General features: G+C 43.3%; 1 protein-coding gene across 1 annotated transcript in view; it reads right to left on the bottom strand.

Moving 5' to 3' along the window:
* Positions 1-17,129: 17,129 nt before the first annotated feature.
* The window catches only part of LOC111967591 (transmembrane anterior posterior transformation protein 1 homolog), a 34,508-nt gene continuing 27,192 nt past the window's right edge, over positions 17,130-24,445 (bottom strand). The window contains exons 10-14 of the mRNA XM_023992731.3: positions 23,644-23,703; positions 23,447-23,515; positions 23,098-23,174; positions 21,838-22,004; positions 17,130-18,094 (exon numbers count right to left, since the gene is read on the bottom strand). Of these exons, the coding sequence (XP_023848499.1) occupies positions 17,778-18,094; positions 21,838-22,004; positions 23,098-23,174; positions 23,447-23,515; positions 23,644-23,703 (690 nt within the window). The 3' untranslated portion in view covers positions 17,130-17,777. The remainder of the gene's footprint in view (positions 18,095-21,837; positions 22,005-23,097; positions 23,175-23,446; positions 23,516-23,643; positions 23,704-24,445) is intronic.

Here is a 24,445-nt window from a genome sequence, read left to right as displayed (position 1 = left end):
TTAGGGTCATTGTCACATTTGAAGATGAACATTTGCCCCAGTCTGAGGTCCTAAGCACTCTGGAACAGGTTTTCATCAAGGATCTCTGTACTATGCTCCCTTCATCTTTCCCTCGATCCTGATTAGTCTCCCAGTCCCTGCCGCTGAAAAACATCCCAAATCAAATTTTATTGGTCACATACACGTGTTTAGCAGATGTTATTGCGGGTGTAGCGAAATGCTTGCGCTTCTAGTTCCGACAGTGCAGCAATATCTAACAAGTAATATCTAACAATTTCACAACAAATATCTAATACACTTTCTTCATAACACGCTAGAATGGACGTCGTTGTACACAATGTGGCTGGTTTTTCTTTTGTAGTCCGTGATTGTCTGTAGACCCTGCCACATACATCTTGTGTCTGAGCCATTGAATTGCGACTCCACTTTGTCTCTATACTGACGTTTTGCCTGTTTGATTGCTTTCTGGAGGGAATGACTACTCTGTTTGTATTCTGCCATATTCCCAGTCACCTTTTCATGGTTAAATGCAGTGGTTCGGGCTTTCAATATTGTGCGAATGCTGCCACCTATTCTCGGTTTCTGGTTAGGGTAGGTTTTAATAGTCACAGTGGGTACAACATCTCCTATACACGTCTTGATAAACTCAGTAACCGTCACAGTATATACATCGATATTATTCTCTGAAGCTACCCGGAACATATTTCCAGTCCGCGTGATCAAAACAATCTTGAAGCGTGGATTCCGATTGGTCAGACCAGCGTTGAAAAGTCCTTAGCACAGGTGCTTCCTGTTTGAGTTTCTGCCTATAGGAAGGGAGGAGCAAAATGGAGTTGTCGTCAGATTTGCCAAAAGGAGGGCCTTGTATGCATCCCAGAAGTTGGAATAACAATGGTTGCGTGTTTTTTCCGGCGCAAGTACTACAGTCAATATGCTGATAGAATTTAGGTAGCCTTTTCCTCAAATTTACCTTGTTAAAGTCCCCAGCTACAATAAATGCAGCCTCCGGATATATGGTTTCCAGTTTGCATAAAGTCTAGTGAAGTTCCTTGAGGGCAGTCGTGGTATCGGCTTGAGGGGGGATATACACAGCTGTGACAATAACCGAAGATAATTATCTTGGGAGATAATACGGTCGGCATTTGATTGTGAGGAATTCTAGGTCGGTTGAACAAAAGGACTTGAGTGCATGTATGTTATTACAATTACACCACCAGATGGCTGGACCGACTCTGACAGTATATCCCGAGTGAGCCATGTTTCCTTGAAACAGAGTGTGTTACAATCCCTGATGTCTCTCTCGAAAGAAACCATTGCCCTGATCTCGTCAACTTTGTTATTCAGGGACTGAACATTAGCAAGAAATATACTCGGAAGAGATGTGTGGTGTGCTCGCCTCCTAAGTCTGACCAAAAGACCGTTCCGAATCCCTCTTCTCCGCCGGCGTTGTTTTGGGTCGGCCTCTGTAATCAGTTCAATTGCCCTGGGTGGTGCGAACAAAGGATCCGCTTCAGGAAGGTTGTATTCCTGGTCGTAATGCTGGTAGTGCTGGTGAGTTTTCACCGTTCTGATATCCAATAGTTCTGGCCGGCTGTATGTGATAACACAAACCATTTTCTGGGCTAACAATGTAAGAAATAATACATAAAAAAACTAAATACTGCAAAGTTTCCTAAGAACTAGAAGCGAGGCAGCCCTCTCTGTCGGCGCCATTTTGTAGAGTGTCAGTGTAATGCTGCCACCAACATGCTTCACCGTAGTGATGGTGCCAGGTTTCCTCCAGACGTGACCCTTGGCATTTAGGCCAAAGAGTTCAATCTTGGTTTGATCAGACCTGAGAATCTTGTTTCTCATGGTTAGTCCTTTAGGTACCTTTTGGTAAACTCCAAGCGGGCTGTCATGTGTCATTTACTGTAGAGTGGCTTCCGTCTGGCCACTCTACCATAAAGGTCTGATTGGTGGAGTGCTGCAGAGATGATTGTCCTTCTGGAAGGTTCTACCATTTCCACAGAGAAACTCTGGAGCTCTATCAGAGTGACGATCGGGTTTTTGGTCACCTCCCTGACCAAGGCCCTTCTCCCCCGATTGCTCAAATTGGCCCTCTTTCTGGGACTCACCCCGAAACAGGACCAAGCCTAGCCTGCTGAGGAGTGACGGACTTCATACTAGTTGGAGGGGTGCTCTCAACTTATCTATGAACATAGACAGGGCTCTAACTCCTCTAGCTCCACAATAAAGATATCCTCCATTCCTGTCACTATTGAAAGAGATTGTGATATCTCACATCTCAAAATAGGGCTACTTAATGTTAGATCCCTCACTTCCAAGGCAGTTATTAGTCAATGAACTAATCACTGATCATAATCAGTCTAAGCTTGATGCCCTCAATCTCACACAAATTATCAATGAACCTACCAGGTACAACCCCAAATCCGTAAACATGGGCACCCTCATAGATATCATCCTAATCAACCTACCCTCCAAATACACCTTTGCTGTCTTCAACCAGGATCTTAGTGATCACTGCCTCATTACCTGCGTCCATAATGGGTCTGCAGTCAAACGACCACCCCTCATCACTGTCAAACGCTCCCTAAAACACTTCAGCAAGCAGGCTTTTCTAATCACCTGGCCCGGGTATCCTGGAAGGATATTGACCTCATCCCGTCAGTAGAAGATGCCTGGTTATTCTTTAAAAGTGCTTTCCACACCATCTTAAATAAGCATGCCCCATTCAAAAAATGTAGAACCAGGAACAGATATAGCCCTTGGTTCACTCCAGACCTGACTGCCCTTGACCAGCACAAAAACATCCTGTGGCATACTGCAATCAAATTAGCATCGATGGGGAAGTTAGGAACCAATATACACAAGCAGTTTGTTTGTCCTGTAGCACAAACTCTAAAAAGTTCTGGGACACTGTAAAGTCCATGGAGAATAAGAGCACCTCCTCCCAGCTGCCCACTGCACTGAGGCTAGGAAACACTGTCACCACCGATAAATCCACTATAATTGAGAATTCCAATAAGCATTTCTCTATGGCTGGCCATGCTTTCCACCTGGCTACCCCTACCCCGGTCAACAGCCCTGCGCCCCCCACAGCAACTTGCCCTAGCCTCCCCCATTTCTCCTTCACCCAAATCCAGATAGCTGATGTTCTGAAAGAACTGCAAAATCTGGACCCCTACAAATCAGCCGGGCTAGACAATCTGGACCCTCTCTTTCTAAAATTATCAGCCAAAATAGTTGAAACCCCTATTACTAGCCTGTTCAACCTCTCTTTCGTATCGTCTGAGATCCCCAAAGATTGGAAGGCTGCCGCGGTCATCCGCCTCTTCAAAGGGGGAGACACTCTAGACCCAAACTGCTACAGTCCTATATCTATCCTACCCTTCCTTTCTAAGGTCTCCGAAAGCCAAGTTAACAAACAGATCACCGACCATTTCGAATCCCACCGTACCTTCTCCGCTATCCAATCTGGTTTTTGAGCTGGTCATGGGTGCACCTCAGCCACGCTCAAGGTCCTAAACAATATCATAACCGCCATCGATAAGAGACAATACTGTGCAGCTGTATTCATCGACCTTTCGACTCTGTCAATCACCACATTCTTATCGGCAGACTCAACAGCCTTGGTTTCTCAAATGACTGCCTCGCCTGGTTCACCAACTACTTCTCAGACAGAGTTCAGTGTGTCAAATCGGAGGGCCTGTTGTCCGGACCTCTGGCAGTCTCTATGGGGGTGCCACAGGGTTCAATCCTCGGGCCGACTCTCTTCTCTGTATACATCAATGATGTCACTCTTGCTGCTGGTGATTCTCTGATCCACCTCTACGCAGACAACACCATTCTGTATACTTCTGGCCCTTCACACTGTGTTAACTAACCTCCAGATGAGCTTCAATGCCATACAACTCTCCTTCCTTGGCCTCCAACTGCTCCTAAATGCAAGTAAAACTAAATGCATGCTCTTCAACCGATCGCTGCCCACACCAGCCCGCCCGTCCAGCATCACTACTCTGGACATTTCTGACTTAGAATATGTGGACAACTACACATACCTAGGTGTCTGGTTAGACTGTAAACTCTCCTTCCAGACTCACATTAAGCATTGCCAATCCAAAATTAAATCTAGAATCGGCTTCCTATTTGGCAACAAAGCATAAGTCACTCATGCTGCCAAACATACCCTCGTAAAACTGACTATCCTATCGATCCTCGACTTCGGCGATGTCATTTACAAAATAGCCTCCAACACTCTACTCAGCAAATTGGATGCAGTCTATCACAGTGTCATCTATTTTGTCACCAAAGCCCCATATACTACCCACCACTGCGACCTGTATGCTCTCGTTGGCTGGCCCTCGCTTCATATTCGTCGCCAAACCCACTGGCTCCAGGTCATCTATAAGTCTTTGCTAGGTAAAGCCCCGCCTTATCTCCACTCACTGGTCACCATAGCAGCACCCACCCATAGCACGCGCTCCAGCAGGTATATTTCACTGGTCACCCCCAAAGCCAATTCCTCGTTCTTTCCTTCTAGTTCTCTGCTGCCAAATACTGGAATGAACTGCAAAAATCACTGAAGCTGGAGACTCATATCTCCCTCACTAGCTTTAAGCACCAGCTGTCAGAGCAGCTCACAGATCACTGCGCATGTACATAGCTCATCTGTAAATAATCCATCCAACTACCTCATCCCCATACTATTTATTTTATTTATTTTGCTCCTTTGCACCCCAGTATCTCTACTTGCACACTCATCTTCTTCACATCTATCCCTCCAGTGTATAATTGTTATAGTTGTAAATTATTCGCCACTATGGCATATTTATTGCCTTACCTCCCTTGTCCTACCTCAACTGAGGAACTACATTTTACTTTGCGTAATACACTAGAAGCAATTGCGCCCCTAAAAACAAAAAACATTCTTCATAAGAAATTAGCTCCCTGGTATACAGAAAATACCCGAGCCATGAAGCAAGCTTCCAGAAAATTGGAACGGAAATGGTGCTCCACCATACTGGAAAGCTTCCAACTAGCTTGGAAAGACAGTACCCTGCAAGAGCCCTCACTGCTGCTCGATCATCCTATTTTTCTAACTTAGTTGAGGAGAATAAGAACAATCCTAAATGTATTATTGATACTGTCACAAAGCTAACTAAAAAGCAGCATTCCCCAAGAGAGGATGGCTTTCACTTCAGCAGTGATAAATTCATGAACCTTTGACGAAAAGATCATGATCATTAGAAAGCAAATTTGAATCTGCATATTTCTCCAAAGCTCAGTTGTAGAGTCTGCACAACACTGCCAGGACCTAGGATCAAGGGAGACACTCAAGTTTTTTAATCCTATATCTCTTGACACATTGATGAAAATAGTCATGGCCTCTAAACCTTCAAGCTGCATAATGGACCCGATTCCAACTAAACTACTGAAAGAGCTGCTTCCTGTGCTTAGCCCTCCTATGTTGAACATAATAAACAGCTCCCTATCCACCGGATGTGTACCAAACTCACTAAAAGTGGCAGTAATGAAGCCTGTCTTGAAAAAGCCAAACCTTGACCCAGAAATATAAAAAACTATCGGCCTATATCGAATCTCCCCTTCCTCTGAAAACATTTAGAAAAAGCTGTAGCACAGCAACTCACTGACTTTCTGAAGYCAAACAATGTATAATACATGCTCCACTCTGGTTTTAGACACCATCATAGCACTGAGATTGCACTCGTGAAGGTGGTCAATAATGACGTCAGACCAAGGCTCTGCATCTGTCCTCGTGCTCCTAGACATTAGTGCTGCTTTTGACATCGATCACCACATTCTTTTGGAGAGATTGGAAACCCAAATTGGCCTACACGGACAAGTTCTGGCCTGGGTTAGATCTTATCTGTCGGAAAGATATCAGTTTGTCTCTGTGGTTGGTTTGTCCTCTGACAAATCAATTGTAAGTTTCAGTGTTCCTCAAGGTTCCGTTTTAGGACCACTATTGTTTTCACTATATATTTGACGTCTTAGTGATGTCATTCGGAAACATAATGTTAACTTTCACTGCTATGCAGACGACACACTGCTGTACATTTCGATGAAACATGGTGAAGCCCCAAAATTACTTTCCCTGGAAGCCTGTGTTTCAGACATAAGGAAGTGGATGGCGGCAAATGTTTTACTTTTAAACTCGGACAAAACAGAAATGCTAGTTCTAGGTCCCAAGAAACAAAGAGATCTTCTGTTGGATCTGACAATTAATCTTCATGGTTGTACAGTCGTCTCAAATAAATCTGTGAAGGACCTCGGCGTTACTATGGACGCTATTCTCTCTTTTGACGAACATATCAAGAATATTTTAAAGATAGCTTTTTTCCATCATCGTAACATTGCAAAAATCAGAAACTTTCTGTCCAAAAATGATGCAGAAAAGTTAATCCATGCTTTTGTCCCTTCTAGACTAGAATACTGCAATGCTCTACTTTCCGGCTACCCGGATAAAGCACTAAATAAACTTCAGTTAGTGCTAAACATGGCTGCTAGAATCTTCACTAGAACCAAACAATTTGATCATATTACTCCAGTGCTAGCCTCTCTACACGGGCTTCCTGTTAAGGCTAGGGCTGATTTCAAGGTTTTACTGCAAAGCATTACATGGGCATGCTCCTACCTATTCTCCCATTTGGTCCTGCTGTACATACCTACACGTATGCTATGGTCACAAGACGCAGGCCTCCTTATTGTCCCTAGAATTTCTAAGCAAACAGCTGGAGGCAGGGCTTTCTCCTACATAGCTACATTTTTATGGAATGGTCTGCCTATCCATGTGAGAGACGCAGACTCAGTCTCGACCTTTAAGTCTTTATTGAAGACTCATCTATGATTGGGTGTAGTCTGGCCCAGGGGGGTGAAGGTGAACGGAAAGGCACTGGAGCAACGAACCGCCCTTGCTGTCTCTGCCTGGCCGGTTCCCCTTTCTTCACTGGGATTCTTTGCCTCTAACCCTTTTACGGGGGCTGAGTCACTGGCTTACCGGTTTGTCACTTGAGTGGGCTGAGTCACTGACGTGATCTTTCTGTTTGGGTTGGCGCTACTCAGCCTTGTCTCAGGGTAGTAAGCTGGTGGTTTGAAGATATCCCTCTAGTGGAGTGGAGGCTGTGTTTTGGCAAAGTGGGTGGGGTTATTTCCTGCCTGGTTGGCCCTGTCCGGGGGTATCGTTGGGCGGGGCCACAGTGTCTCCCGACCCCTCCTGTCTCAGCCTCCAGTATTTATGCTGCAATAGTTTATGTGTCGGGGGGCTAGGGTCAGTCTGTTATATCTGGAYTATTTCTCCTTTATTATCCAGTGTCCTGTGTGAATTTAAGTATGCTCCCTCTAATTCTCTCTCTCCCTGTCCCTCCCCTCCCAGAGGACCTGAGCCCTGGGACCATGCCTCAGGACTATCTGGCCTGATGACGCCTTGCTGTCTCCAGCACACCTGGTCGTGCTGCTGCTCCAGTTTCAAATGTTCTGCCTGCGGCTATGGAACCCTGACCTGTTCACCGGACGTGCTACCTTGTCCCGGACCTGCTGTTTTCGACTCTCTCTCTACTACACCTACTGTCTCTACCTCTGAATGCTCGGCTATGAAAAGCCAACTGACATTTACTCCTGAGGTGCTGACCTGTTGCACCCTCTACAACCACTGTGATTCTTTTTATTTGACRCTGCTGGTCATCTATGAACGTTTCAACATCTTGGCCATGTACTGTTATAATCTCCACCCGGCACAGCCAGAAGAGGACTGGCCACCCCTCAGAGCCTGGTTCCTCTCTAGGTTTCTTCCTAGGTTCCTGCCTTTCCAGGGAGTTTTTCCTAGCCACCGTGCTTCTACATCTGCATTGCTTGCTGTTTGGGGTTTTAGGCTGCGTTTCTGTATAGCACTTTGTGACATCGGCTGATGTAAATGAAATTTGATTGATTGATTGATTGATTGATTGATTTGATTGGTTTTTGCTCTGACATGCACTGTCGACTGTGGGACCTTATATAGACAGGTGTGTGCCTTTCCAAATCATGTCCAAACAATTGAATTTACCACAGGTGGACTCCAATCAAGTTGTAGAAACATCTCAAGGATGATCAATGGACACAGGATGCACCTGAGCTCAATTTTGAGTCTCAAAGCAAAGGGTCTGAATATTTATGTAAATAAGGTATTTCTGTTGTTTATTTGTAATACATTTGCAACAGTTTCTAAAAACCTGTTTTCACTTCGTCATTATGGGGTATTGTGTGTAGATCGATGGAAAAAAAATATTTAATCCATTTTAGAATAAGGCTGTAAAGCAACAAAATGTGAATAAAGTCAAGAGGTCTGAGTACTTTCTGAATGCACTGGACATCTTAACGTGCACTAACTAATATCATAGGCTTATTCATTTGGGGTTCAACACCTGTGGAAGTGGAAACTCAACACACATGAACTAGATTGCTAACTCTAAATACACTTGAGTTTACAAAACTTTAGGATCACCTGCTCTTTCCATGATATGATATCCGGCTTCCACCCGGTTACGCAACCCTGCACTTTAGAGGCTGCTGCCCTCTATATGTACATAGACTCGGAATCACTGGCTACTTTAATAGGGGAACCTTAGTCACTTTTAATAATGTTGAAATCATGTTTACATCCTGCTTTACTCATCTCATATGTCTATACTGTATTCTATTCTACTCTATTTTAGTCAATGTCACTCTAACATTGCTCAGTCTAATATTTATATATTCCTTAATTCCCTTCTTTTACTTTTAGATTTGTGTGTTTTGTTGTGAATTGTTTTTAGTTACTACTGCACTGTTGGAGCTAGGAACACAAGCATTTCGCTACACCTGCAATAACATCTGCTAAATATGTGTATGTGACCATTACAATTTGATTGATTTGATATAGACTGACCAGGTGAATCCAGGTGAAAGCTTTGATCCCTTATTGATGTCACTAGTTAAATCCACTGCAATCAGTGCAGATGAAGGGAAGACAGGTTAAAGAAGGATTTTTAAGCCCTGAGACATTTGAGACATGGATTGTGTGCCATTCAGACGGTGAATGGGCAAGACAAAAGATTTAAAGTGCCTTTGAACGGGGTATGGTAGTAGGTGCCAGGCGCACCAGTTTGAGTGTGTCAAGAACTGCAACACAATTGAGGCTGCTCTGAGGGCAAAAGGGTGCAACTCAATATTAGGCAAGTGTTCCTAATGTTTTGTACACTCAGTGTAGGGGCGGCAGGTAGCCTGGTGGGTAGAAGCGTTGGGCCAGTAAGCCAATGACGTGGATGTCGATTAAGGCAGCCTCTCGCACCTCTCTGATTCAGAGGGGTTGAGTTAAATGCGGAAGACATATTTCAATTGAATGCATTCCATTGTACAATTGACTAGGTATCCCCCTTTTCCTTAACACCTCTTTGGGCTGCAGGGGCAGTATTGAGTAGCCTGGATAAAAGGTGCCCATTTCAAACGGCCTCGTACTCAAATCTTGCTCGTACAATATGCATATTATRATTACTATTGGATAGAAAACACTCTCTAGTTTCTAAAACCGTTTGAATTATATCTGTGAGTAAAACAGAACTCATTTTGCAGCAAACRTRCTGACAGGAAGTGGAAAATCTGAAATCGATGCTCTGTTCTAGGGCCTGCCTATAAATGTGCTTGATATTTATTAGTATACATGCACTTCATACGCCTTCCACTAGATGTCAACAGGCAGTGAGAGAAGAAATGGAGTGTATAACATGATCTGAGGTCGAATAACAGCTCTTGGCATGACGTGACCCCAATTTTCTGGAACGCGCGAGAAGGGACCTGGTATTGCCTTCTGTAAAGCTGTCGTTATAGACGACTAATATCTCCGGCTTTGATTTTATTTGATACATGTGACAATATCATCGTAAAGCATGTTTTTTCAATATAGTTTTATTAGATTATTGAAATTTTGTTGCTTTGTCTGCGTTTGTTCAGGAAGGAGAGCTTCGCGCCACTTTGCTAGCTTTCCGTGCTAATTGACTGGAGAAGAGGACATTCTAAATCCAAACAACGATTGTTCTGGACAAAGGACCCCTTGTACAACATTCTGATGGAAGATCATCAAAAGTAGGACCCATTTTATGATGCTATTTCATATATCTGTCGAACATGTGAACTAGTAGTTTGCGCCCAGATTTTGGGCACGCTCTCGCCATAACGTAAACTGCATGTCGTAATGAAGTTATTTTTAGAATTCCCTAACCACCAGGTATTTTGCATTAAAACTAGTTTATCTATCATTTCCTATACAACTATATTTTAGTTAATGTTTATGAATAGTTATTTGGTCAGAATATGTGAGTGTCAGAAAAATATCCGACGTTGTGGGAAAAAGATGCTACGTAGCACAATGTATAACCACTGATTTCAGCTCTAAATATGCACATTTTCCAAAACATAAGTGTATGTATAACCTGATGTTATAGGACTGTCATCTGATGAAGTTATCAAGGTTAGTCAAAAATTATATATCTTTTGCTGGTTTGTTACGATCGCTAACTTTGCTGCTAAGGAGGCAAAAATTGCTGTGGTTTCTGGCTATTGTGGTAAGCTAATATAATGCTATATTGTGTTTTCGCTGTAAAACACTTAAGAAATCGGAAATATTGGCTGGAATCACAAGATGCCTGTCTTTCATTTGCTGTACACCATGTATTTTTCAGAAATGTTTTATGATGAGTATTTAGGTATTTGACGTTGGTGTCTGTAATTACTCTGGCTGCTTCGGTGCTATTTCTGACGGTAGCTGTGATGGTAGCTGCAATGTAAAACTGATTTATAGCTCAAATATGCAAATTTTTCGAACAAAACATAGATTTATTGAATATCATGTTATAAGACTGTCATCTGATGAAGTTGTTTCTTGGTTAGTTTGGTTGGTTCTTGGTTAGTTAGGTTGGTTTTGTGCATGCTACCTGTGCTGTGAAAAATGTCTGTCCTTTTTTGTATTTGGTGGTGAGCTAACATAAATATACGTGGTGTTTTCGCTGTAAAACATGTTGACATGTTGGCTGGATTCACAAGATGTTTATCTTTCATTTGCTGTATTGGACTTGTTAATGTGTGAKAGTTAAATATTTCAAAAAAATATATTTTGAATTTCGCGCCCTGCACTTGAGCTGGCTGTTGTCATAAGTGTACCGACATCGGGCTTGCAGCCCAAATAAGTTTTAATACCCACTGCTAGTAGCCATGTATTCATCTAACAGTAAATGTGTAAATGTAATGTCCTAAAGTTTGTAGGCTACTACCCATGAGACATATGGCCAGTGCGCATTTTGCCTGCACGTRGCTCCATATCTCAGTCATATCTAATATCTTGGTTGTACAATAGTTGCTATTGAGCTGAATATTTAGAGTTAAAAAGTATACCTACAGAAAGTTAAGACCCTCCTCTCTTTGACGGGGACAAGGGGACGACGCTTCCAAAGCTGTGCTTTCCTGCAATTGCATTTGGAAATGTTACACGATCAGAACGCACATCACTCTCGAGCACATGGGGGAAGAGGAGAGTGGCTCGCTCATCACAGCAGCAGGCCCCAACACGGACTCAGGGGCAGGGCAGACACTTTCATTAAAGGAATGGGGATAATGTACTTTACTGTTTGACCAAATCATGGTTTGAGCCGCCCCCAAAAATTGGACGTTTTGAGTGTGGTGACAATGTAGAACAGGGATCATTAACTAGGTTCAGCCGCGGGCCAATTTTTTTCTTGAGCGGATGGTCGGGAACATAATTACAAATAATTTGTAGATGGCAAATTGAACGCAAGAAGCCCAAACAGATATAATTTCAAACCTTCTCTTTACAATGCAACGACCTTAGGCATGGGAGCCTACAAACCGGCTGAGGCCTCCCAGGTAGCTCCGGCTCCAACACCCAGACATCGCCTCCAACACAAAAACACACCAAAATAAACACTCCCTGATGCTTCCCTTTGTTGAGTCTCATTCTGTAACGAGTACGCTGAGAGTCGGGGAGGAAGTTCAGGGAGTGAATATATTTAATAAATACCCAAAACAAGAAACACAAGCGGCGCACCAACATGAAACATGAACAGAAACCATGACGCCTGGGGAAGAAACCAAAGGGAGTGACATATAAAGGGCAGGTAATCAAGGAGGTGATGGAGTCCAGGTGAGTGTGAGTCTATTATGTCCAACAATTTTTTTTAAAGCCCACCAAAACAAAATATTGTCCAGCCCATCTAGCATTTGCCATAATTGCCAGATGGCCAATCTGCCCCTGGTCCCAGTAAACAATTGGTCCAATTCCAATGGGAAGCAGTCCTCATTAGGTTAGGGAAGGAAGATACACTGGAAGATTATCATTAAAAATATGGAACATGAAGATAGGCAGAGGTGTCATGCCCATAGTGGGAACAGGGGCACGTGCCCCCTGAGATTTCTCCTGTTTACATACATAATAGTGAAGTCATCAAAACTACAAAATAACACATATGGAATCATGTCGTAACCAAACAACTGTAAAACAAACCAAAATATATTTTATATTTGAGATTCTTCAAAGTAGCCACCCTTTGCACACAAGTTTGCACACTCTTCACTATTATTCTGCAATGTAGAAAATAGTCAAAATAAAGAAAAACCCTTGAATGAGTAGGTGTGTCCAAACTTTTGACTGGTACTGTATATATTAAACATTTTTGTTGTTGCTTCTCTGTAATACTACTAGCCACCTAGCAATTTGAAGTTGCCCAAACTCCCAACCTCATAACTAACTACCAAGAAGCCATTTCAGGCTATTAATGAAGTTTGAGTGGCTAGCTTGTTTTACCATCTTAGCTGGCATGCCTGCTGGCAAGGTTCGTAGACTTTAGAAAAGTAAGCAATTACTAAATTCATTGAATAAGACTCACATTCCTTTCAATCTTTTACCCATATTTTTTTGCAGAGATGCAGATTTAGCGTCTTAAAAATGTAGCGTCTTAAAAAAAGAATAACTACCAGTCAGACACAGACAACTCAAGAGGTACGCTTAGATATGCAGAAAAGTAAACATATATATATATTTTTTTACATAGATTTAAWCATAAGGATTATGGCTCTAGATTGCAGGAAAAAAAGCTGTTTCAGGTATATGAAAGTTTATCCAATTTACGGATAGGTGGCCTATCCCCCCTCAGGATCACCCTCCAGCCATTCTCACGTTACGTACTTTGTGCCCCCTCAGATTTATGGGGTGCATGATTTTCCTGAATATAGGCCTATAATTTGTTTTGAGATGTACAGTAGCCTGCCATACTGCTGTGGCACACTGGGTGTAAAATGGGCGCTCTTCCGTTCCTTTAGTCAGTTACCCTTCTTTCAGATAAACAGATGCCAAACTGTCTTGACCCCCCCAACCCCGCATCACAGGTGTTCAATGTCCTCCCGAACTCTGACCCTGCCCCCCACCTCCAGAGGGTAGACACAAGATACTTTGGGACCACAACCTCTGCTGATCTAGAAGCACCCAGCATTGCCATGCACAATACGGTCCTTGTTGATTTCCAAGAATGTGGCGGGCCAGGGCCCCTCTGGACAGGCTTCCTGTGGGAAGGCCTTTCATCAGGGCTACAGAACGCCTTCCTTCAGCGCATTCACAACACATTAGACCCACACTGAGGGAGGCAAACCAGATCAGGTGAATGGAAAAACCCTTTGAATAGGGATATGCGTTCTATTTTAAATGTGGTCCCAGAGTAGCCAAACACAAGGGGTCAATGTTGACCAACTACAGTCACAATATTTTTGCTTCACTGGTTTTTGCTTCACAGGTAAATGTGGACATTTTTTCAGTGCTTTCCTTTCCTCTGCTGCATATGATCTGTCGATGGGGAAAAAAAGGAAATGCACAACATGCCCATGCTTATTAAATGAGATTGCGTACAGTAGCTAGTTTCCTCCTAGGTGTTTGAGGGAGACCCTGCCAGAAGACTCCCGTTGGGATGAGAAACAGTTCAGCCTTTGATCAGATAAATGTACGTGCATCCTTTCAAGTCGTTTAGGCAACATTTCTATGCATCTTTATTCACCGCCACTCAGCCTATGTTCCCTGACAATTATGCCTTATAAGACGTCAACACACAGTGCTACATTCAATCAAAAATCATACGGAGGACATTCCCAAACAGCCATCATATAAATGGCACGGCAACACGGTCTGGGAAAAGAAACTAAAGCCTTTTTTTCAGTTTTATGCCGAACCCCTGTTAAACCATTAGCCTTCAAGGGTCATTAGAATACAAAAAGGTAATCTAAGCAGCTGTTGAGACCAAAGACAGCTGTTGTCAAGATAAATCAAAGCAACAAACAGAGTGGAGGGGATGCACTTTGTATACCTGATGCTATTCTGACGATTCTTCTCTTAATAAGTGAGCATAAAGGCCTATTAAATACAATATTTAGGCTATATCGATGCATAATTAACACGGCACAAGTTATTTTTTGTCACAACAGAAGTGGTGCATGTTGACACCTGTTTTGTTGTATTTCTGAACATGTACACACACCTCACTAATGTTAACAGGGTTCATAGGGGTCACTCGACCCAGATGCCACATCATGAGTGAACGTGGGAATAAAAGTAGGAAGTGGAAATAGCATATATGCTTTCTCTTTACCCAGTCCAGACAGAATGATGTGACTGTGTGTCTCTGTGTGTGCTAGAGGTCTTCACGGATCCACCCGACCCAGGATACACCCAAACTTTTCCCTCGGGTCCTGCATAGCCTATCCCCTATTTATTTTACGCTAATAAGGTGAATTTCTTGACTTATAGAAGACATAGTCAACATACAAAGACCTATTAGTRAACCAGAAGAGCAACTTGGCTGATTAACTACATTTTTTTGTCCACTAGGGTCTGGTCTAGATCCTGATCCACTAGGGTATGGGTCAGGTCTAGTTGTCGTTGCGTCCATTTGGTTTTGGGTCTGATTGTCCTCAGTTCCGGATCAAACTTTTTGGATGCAAAAATACTGTGTGTGCGTGTATGAACAAAAACTTAAGGAATATGTTATTTTAATTGACATATACTGAACATAAATATAAATCCAACATGTAAAGTGTTGGTCCCATGTTTCATAAGCTGAAATAAAAGATCCCAGAAATGTACCATTTGCACAAAAATCMTATTTCTCTCAAATGTTTTGCACAAATTTGTTTACATCCCTGTTAGTGAGCATTTCTCCTTTGTCAAGATAATCCATCCACCTGACAGGTGTGGCATATCAAGAAATTGATTAAACAGCATGACCATTACTCAGGTGCACCTTGTTCTGGGGACAATAAAAAGCTAATCTAAAATGTGCAGTTTTGTCACAACACAATGCCACAGATGTTTCACGTTTTGAGGGAGCGTGCAATTGGCATGCTGACTGCAGGAATGTCCCCCAGAGCTGTTGGCAGAGAATTACATTTTCATTTCTCTACCATAAGCTGCCTCCTACGCCGTTTTACAGAATTTGGCAGTATGTCCAACTGGCCTCACAACTGCAGATGACGTGTAACCACAACAGCCCATGACCTCCCATCCAGCTTGTCCGCAATGAAGCCCTTTTGTGGGAAAAACGAATTCTGATTGGCTGGGCCTGGCTCCCATGTGCCCCTGCCAAGTCATGTCAAATCCATAGATTAGGGCCTAATGAATTTATTTAAACAGACCGATTTCCTTATATGAACTGTAACTTGTTGAAATTGTACATGTTGCGTTTATATTTTTGTTCAGTATATATGGTTAGGGTAGGAGTTACGTGAACGAACGTTAGTTGTTAAAATACAACCCGTAGAGTGAGCCTATACATTTAATGCTTTGTGTCACTGGACAGGCTCCAGCCAGACTACTTCTACCAGGGAACGGCTTCATGGAAGCCTGAGAGAGGAGAGAGGCTCAGCCTTCGAGGTAAGACGCTTAGCCCTCTAAGACGTGCTTGGCTGGGGGTGGATTTACACTACCTGAGTCATCGCCCCGTCTGTAGAAGGTGAGGTCATCCATGGTGTGTGTGTGACCGTCAGATCACCTCAACTGTAAAATAACATCTACTCTACAAGGGTCTCCCCATGTTCATTCATCAATGGTAAAATCATTATTCCAATAGTGAGGGCGGGGGAAGGGGTGGGCTGGCTGGTGACAGAGAAGAAGGGGATAGAGGTGCAGGAGGGGGTGGAGGGGCTTCACCTGGGAGCACCTGAGGAGACAATTGACCGAGAGAGATTCCCCTCTCACTCGGTTCTTGTTGGATATTGACACCACAATTTCAAAATAACTTTTATTTATCATCATCATCATCATCATCATCCCAAAAAGAGGGCCATTTCATATCATGGTGAAGTTATGAACCAAACATGAAATTAAGTGGACAGATTTCCATCATTGCTTGCATAAGAACAGTACAAAAAGTGACCCTTGGAAGAGGGTTCAGTGGACGTTCCATGCGCAAAAATACTATAAAATATTACAACTGGCAGCTCCAAAAATAGATCCTTATTACAATAGTAATTAAAACATTGCATGAGCGTCAAATGAAGAGAAATAGCTCCAAACCCTGTCATCTGTAGCATATTTAAGACAATACGGTAACGTTTCATCAGCGCAAACTAGGGATTCTTGCCATCATAAAATGCTAGTATGAACTTTTCCCAAAAGCATGTATTATGAGTAATACGTGCGGTACTGGCAAACATATAACCATCAAACATGCCAATGAAGGGTACCTTCGGTTCTTTTAAATCAAATTAGATTAAAATATCTGTAAAAGAAAGCTCTCTAAAAAAAATCTCACTTCTGTGGAGATGTTCTTTACACTACCAAATGGAGCTCATACCAGTAGTGATATTTTATACCTCAAAATGCCAATAAACTGGGTAAAGCTTTTTGATTAGCAAATAGCTGATCCTTTCCAGTAATTTTGATCCAATATGTCCAAATAAAACAGTAGAACATTGACAGATAACTTTGTTCCTCTTTTGCTGTGTATCTGAGAAGAGGCACCGATTTCTCATGTTCAACGTTTGTGCGCACACACACACACACGTGATGTGTATCTAGCACCCTGGATGACTGACATGGGGTACTGTACTGAAGCCATCGTGCAGCCATCTTGGTACTCCTCCTCCATTGTAAAATAGATTTTAGAAGCTATAGAAATACATTTATTAATGACTACATTCGTTTTTTGACACATTTATTCTATTAGACATCTAAATGCATACTTGTATTATACTATTAAAACATTTATTACTAAATATTATTGTACCCACTATAACAACAAAACACTTATATACATGTTATTTTGTCATTGAAACATTTAATTGTAATACTGGGGAGTGCCAAGATGGCCGACCGGTGGCTTCAAAGCTTCTCAAAGGCCAATACATAGCATCAGCAATCCAGGGTTTATATACATCATTGGTACAGACAACTAGGTTGCTATGAAAACAACAATTCCTCTGGCAGTCTTCCGTTGCTCAACCAACTGTAGTTCTCTTTGTCGAGCCCCATACCCCGCAGGCGAAAAACAACAAGTACACTTAAATTAAGCAGCCTGTCCCAGAGTCCACAATAACTTACTGTATGTCTAACTTAATAAATATACCCTGCTTCCGCTGGATTTTGCTAAGAGAGCAGAAGTGCAGAGGAGCGTCTTGCTCACCGCCTCTCCTGAGTGGTTATCACTTCTTTTTTGGGGGGGGTCAAAGGTCAATGGAAGGGCTCAGAGGGGTCAATCAATGCGGTTCCCGCATATCGTGAAGCGGTCTACATCCAGCAGGTCGTTTTTAGGGGTCCTGTGCTTGAGCTCTGTGCCTTCCGTCCCATCCCCCTCGGGAGTGGCAGGGGGAGAGGGGGTGAGGGGGTCAGGGTCCGGTTCTGGGCTGGTGGAGGGTCTGGTTGGGGAAGTGGCGGGAGGGGCCATAGTCTCTGCCTGTGGTGTGGGGATGACGGTGGGGGTAGGCTGGGTGGTGACAGAGGAGGGGGGGGTGGAGGTGCAGGAAGGAGTGGATGGGGACCGCTCAGACCACGGATCCCCTGACAGATCACCTGATGAGGCAAATGACACATAGAGAGAGAGGTAGATTTAACACAAACAAACATACTGACAAGCATTACTTGGTAATTTGAGAAAAGTTAGCAACACTAACGGTAAGTAACACTCACACATAGATAGTAAGCAACTAAACATCATCATCATAAACTTCCTTTTTGATTAGATTTGACTTCAGAGTGACCAAATAAACTGGACAACCAACAACATTGACTTATAGAAATAGAAAAGTACCTATATCGAAGGATCAAATAGACAAATCTACAGTAATACCAGTAGACTCCTCAAGTCCACCCATCATGGCCTTAAATGCCAGTATGCAGTATAAATGGCATTACATTACACGAGTTAGGTCAGGCAAATAGAATAATTCATACCCTTCGATATTTATCAATATATCCTCCAAACACCAGCTTCTCAGGCATTATCACTTTTCTACAACGGGTTACCAACATATTCAAATAATGATCGATATGTTTTCATAAAAAACGTTATGTTGATTCATTTATTCATCCTTCCACAAGATATAGTCCCGACACAAATCTAGGGTTGCTAGAGACACGACCCAGTCGTTCAGTCTTGTTGTTCGGTATCTATGGACGCGACCCAGTCGTTCAGTCCTTTTGTATCTACTGCATCTACCAGTCGCGACCCCGTCTACTGTATGGACACGACCCAGTCGTTCGTGCCATACTGACTGGAAACATTCTTATCCCTTGCTTGCTAGCTAGCCAACTACGGCTAATTTACAGTCACGCCAAAAAGTGCAGCCAGAATAACAGCAAAGTAGCTGCATTTGCATAAGCTGTTTTCTAGTGACATTTATTTGGATACATCCATACCAATGATCTAATGAGGCGCGATTTCACCTGGTATAGCAAATGTGCTCTCTCGTCAGGACACTGTTGTTCAGAGGAGCTAGCGAACAACACAGCTAACATAATCACTTCAAACTGAAGCTGGAAAGACTGCAAACTAGCTGCACTTTTTTTTGTATATATCCATAAAAATGATGCCAGCTGATTCATGATTTCAACTGCCTGAGAACCGCTGCCTGCCACTCCCTCTCGTCCTGACTCCCGACCCCTACACATTCATTACTATGTGACAGTTGAAGATTGAATTTAAAATGTAGAAACAATGTTGCAAATATCTGAGAGACAGACAGTAAAGGTTTATACAAATCTCCACGGTTGAAAACAAAATGTTAGTCTAAAAGAAATGTGATATCATGTCTAGATGCTTTTTATAGTGGAGATCAAGTGTATAACTTCCCTGCCTGGGCTGATGAGACGGTGGATTGCGCAGTCAGATGGAACAGAGCAAATAGGCATTTAACCGTCATAGATTTAGCCGGTGGTAACTTGTGGAATAGACACCAGCTGGAATGCGCTTTTAACCAAATCAGCATTCAGGATTAGACCCACCCGTTGTATAAATTCAAATAAAAGTCGAGTGAAGTAGAAGAAGCATATCAGCACATGGGTTACTACTCTATGGAGAAAGCCATTTGCCTAAGGCGCCGACATGCTTCACTTGCATATAAAAGAGTGTGTTGCAAATTAGACTTTACCAGGCGGGCAGCAAATCGTGTGTGTATTCCCCAGACTGCATGAAATAAATGTGTGTTCCTCTAAAGGCAACAACACATGAGCAGGGGATACAGCAGGCCTACTTTAGAAAATGCATTGTGGTACTGAACCAGTGGTATAACCATATAAATTAGGAATTGGGGTCTGGGGAAGGGTACCAAAAAATGTCTGCAGCATTGAAGGTCCCCAAGAACACAGTGGCCTCCATCATTATTAAATGGAAGAAGTTTGGAAACCCAAGACTCTTCCTAGAGCTGGCCGCCCGGCCAAACTGAGCAATCGGGAGAAAAGGTCCTTGGTCAGGGAGGTGACCAAGAAACCGATGGTCACTCTGACAGAGCTCCTCTGTGGAGATGGGAGAGCTTTCCAGAAGGACAACCATCTCTGCAGCACTCCACCAATCATGCCTTTATAGTAGAGTGGCCAGACAGAAGCAACTCCTCAGTAAAACGCACATGACAGCCCGCTTGGAGTTTACCAAAAGGCACCAGGATTCAACTCTTTGGCCTGAATGCTAAGCATCACGTCTGGAGAAAACCTGGCACCATCCCTGACGCATGGTTGTGGCAGCATCCTGCTGTGGGGGTGTTTTTCAGCGGCAGGGACTGGAAGACTAGTTAGGATCGAGGCAAAGATGAACGGAGCAAAATACAGAGAGATCCTTGATGAAAACCTGCTTCAGAACACTGGAAGGTTCACCTTCCAACAAGACAAGTCTCTGAATGTCCTTGAGTGGCCCAGCCAGAGCCCGGACTTGAACCCGATCAAACATCTCTGGAGAGACCTGAAAATAGCTGTGCATCGAAGCTCCCCATCCAACCTGACAGAGCTTGAGAGGATCTGCAGAGAAGAATGGGAGAAACTCCCCAAATACAGGTGTGCCAAGCTTGTAGCGTCATAACCATGAAAATTAGAGGCTGTAATCTCTGCCAAAGGTGCTTCAACAAAGTACAGAGTAAAAGGTCTGAATACTTTTGTGAATGTGATTTCTGTTTTTTAAATAAAATAACAAACATTTCTAAACTTATTTTTTGCTTTGTCATTATGGGGTATTGTGTGTGTAGACTGATGAAAAAAACACATTTTTATCAAATTTTAGAATAAGGCTGTAACTTTATAACATGTGGAAAAGGTCTAGGGGTCTGAAAACTTTCCATAGGCACCTTAAACATATGGCACCTCCAATTAGAACCAAATCGTTATGAAGAACGAGGCAAACTAGTCTGTTAGTATAGTAAGGAATCCATTGGAATCAGGGGGCTAAAAGTAACCTGTTTCACCAGGGCGGTATTCAATAGGCACCATCCAGAATGAAACGGACTAAAACAGGGTGTGACTACCTGAACTCGTCCAATAAGAGACGCTCATATCCATTTTCCGACGCAAAACATTTTGCTACGGTGTGCACTGATGGACGCAGCCCAGAAGAGACAGCTGGGTTGGGTACAGTACAGTTATAGATGGGCTAATTAAGAATAGCAACGCAAGCGTTCAGTGACTTTCTAACCCACGTGATATGCATTGGCACTTTAACATTTCACGTACTATACTGCTGATTATTTTGCCGGAAAACTGTGGTTCTGTAAAAACACAGGAGTGAGAAAAGCTTTGATGTGACGTGGTGTCACTTGTCGCGCTAATGCTCTCAGCGGGCTTGTCTGCCATGCTGGAGAAAAAATACTGAAGCTCTACACACACACACAACTGACAATTTATCTCGGTCATCCGCATCGAGCAGCAGTTTCAGTTTTGAATTTCAGTAGCAGTTTCGATGTGGATGAAGGAGAGGCGCGTGCGCGTGTGGAGATGCGGGAGGTCAATTACCCGAGTCGGAACACGCATCTGCTTGCTTGAGGCTGGGTTTGGCAAGCTGGGATTGCTAAGAAGAATGAGTAATTGAATGGAACCGAGTGTCTTATTGAGGCTGTATGTGACTGACTGGGTTCAAATCTGGGTCTTCTTCATGCCTTCAGATTGTGTTAGCCCGCTGAGCGAAAGGCTCAGGGAGGTAACACAAATCTTCATGGTCTCATGCAAGGTTTTTACCTGTTCCCTAGTCATTATTATAAAAGAGAAGATGTTCCCTCGCCTGGTAAAATGACGGTAAATGAATATAAATACTAGGGTATTTGTCTGTCACTGGGTACCTGAGGGGGCAGTACACCTGGATGTCTTGCTGGTTCGACTGGGCGTCTTCCCGGGGGCGGCTGTGGGGGGCTTCTCAAACAGCTTGTCCTCCATGTTGGCTCTCTTCACGTACACACACGACTTCCCCAGCAGCACAATACTGTTAAGCACTTTCAGGGTCACCATTCTACACAGGGAAAAGACAAGTAATGATATCCAAGGTGAAAGTGAGAAGAGAAGCAGACTACAGTATAGTCATGTGTGTTTGTTTCCCCATTGTGAACAGGTCTACATTTGATTCTATATGGAAATACAGATAAGGTATACTGGTATGGCACATATTTGATATAAAATMTAAAAAAAATTGCCAATTCAAAAGTTTCTCAATCTCACCATATCAGGGCTCTACTGTGCGACCATTTTACACACATATGCGCTTAAATATTTAGCTGCGCGACCTGTAATTTTTATTTAGTAACACCAGTGGGCCTACAAAAATTAAGGATTCTAGTTTTAATACCTCAAATGTTTTTCATTGTGCTCCTAAATTTCTTAGTGTTCGCCTTTTTAAATGTATTTTTTTACTTAGGCGCACACATGCTCCTTGTAGAAAAGGTCTGTGTAGAGCCCTGCGTATTAGGGAATAGCAACACCACCCACAAAACAGCCATATACCTCACACTGAGTATGAAGGGTTTTTACAGTGGAAAATTAAAGTTAGGCTTTACAACGCTAAGTTCATGGACAGAAAACAGCTCCGGGACGCACTAGGCTTCTGCATATCTGAAGCTTATGATGCATTTGAAATACGATCGAGAGAGACAGCCACATCTAGGTCTGTGGACCAAATGCCCTCCGAGGGCTTTTGCAAGCCGTACTGTGGTCTTTTCACAGATACCAGGGTCTGTTGGGAATACAGCTATTTAAAAAAAAAATAGCACTGGAGATAACAACATTGTATTTCACCTCAGGCTAACTCTTCAGTGGTTTATACCCACAGGGTGAAAAAAAAGAAGAAAAGTTCAAAAAATAAAAGCCCTAACTAAGCCAAGCAGAGGGCTAACGTGAAGACTCATGCTAAAGTAACTCAATGGGAACATCATCGAGGCGCCCCCATTTAAATGCGCCTAGGACATAGCGTGAATGCTATGCTCACAAATAACGCTAGCCGTATTGCGGGACTGACGCGTCGGGTTTGTCTACGAAACTCGCGGAAGGGGTGCTATGTAACTGCAAATCATCAAACACGACAGAGAATAAGAACTGGATTTGAGTCTTACCCCATGTAAAAGAGGAACACACAGGAGCAGGAAAGGGCTCCCTGTACATTCACTGAACTCATCACCACTCGGATTAGCTGTCAATTACAACATCGAGAAGCTTCAGCAGAAACGTTGTTGCACGTTACAGCTAATCAGAATTAAAATCAATCCAACAAAATGTAGTTACGTCAACCACATTGTCGTGCAACTAATAAACAACGTTATACAAGACGGAACTGTTAGTTGATCGACATCAATACAAACACAATCAAAAGCATATAATTAGTGCCCACTTAAACACACTGGCCATCTACATATAATGGAAGGGGAACCACTGCATTGGACTGGTGTACAAGGCTGATCTTACCAGGACTGCAAGAGGAAGAGGAATGAAGCCCATTCTTCTGGCTACGGAATCGCTGTAGTCTGTGCAGGCCTGCCCATTGACAAAAAACAAGCCTCAGCCACACATCGACTACAGCAGTGAACAAAACCCATTGATTGAAACTGTAGGGATAGTGGAGCTGGATGCCTAAATCACTGTGTTCGAGAGATGCTACGTACGTTTTTCTGCCGACAGCTGATGAGATCGAAGGCCAGGCTGGCTCTGTATTCACTGTATACCTGCGGATACAGAACAGCCATGTTATTATCACAGAGACGAACGGAACACATAGTTTGTTATTATAATGTATCACTGTGGTTTGATATGAAGCTTGTAACCATCTGCTATGGCTCTGAGAAAAACACTTGATACCATTAGACTAGACCACAAGTGAGTACGACCGACTGGATTTGAAGACKGTGTTAGCCGGCTGAGCTAAAGCCCGGGCAGTTTTCAGGTCTCAGCGAAGGTTACTTGTCACGCGAGAACGGTTCACCAAACCTGCCGCCATTACACTCCTCCCCCCTATGACCAACTCCTCCTCGCGGAATCACGGCACCAACGATTCCGACTGAATTCAAACCCGCATCTCCTATTCGCCACAAGACTGTGTGAGCCCTTCGATCTGAAGCCTTCGGGTCTGAGGCAAGGTTTCTCACCACACAAGAGCTGGGGATGGGTCATGATTGACGGTGGGATAGCTCGTTGTTGTGGCTGAGGATGAGAACGTTGCTAGCCCAGTAGCCCTATTGGGGCATAATGTGATGTGTTGTGATTTAGAAATAGGGCAGAGGGGAGCGGAGGGACTCATGGCACGCTACAGAGATTGAGGCACACAGCAGTGTGGGCGGCTAGCTAAACAACAGCACCACGCTGTACATAAAAACAGGGCCAACCGCTGTGTAATCCTTCAAACATGAACGAAGCAGACCCTCTCCAGTGAACATATATTTCACAGTCACACACCCAGAGGGAAATGTG

Source organism: Salvelinus sp. IW2-2015, linkage group LG8 (genome assembly GCF_002910315.2).
Source record: "Salvelinus sp. IW2-2015 linkage group LG8, ASM291031v2, whole genome shotgun sequence".
NCBI classification, from domain to species: domain Eukaryota; kingdom Metazoa; phylum Chordata; class Actinopteri; order Salmoniformes; family Salmonidae; genus Salvelinus; species Salvelinus sp. IW2-2015.
The sequence above is the reverse complement of the archived record's forward strand: the minus strand, read 5'-3'. Positions and strand labels throughout refer to the sequence as shown.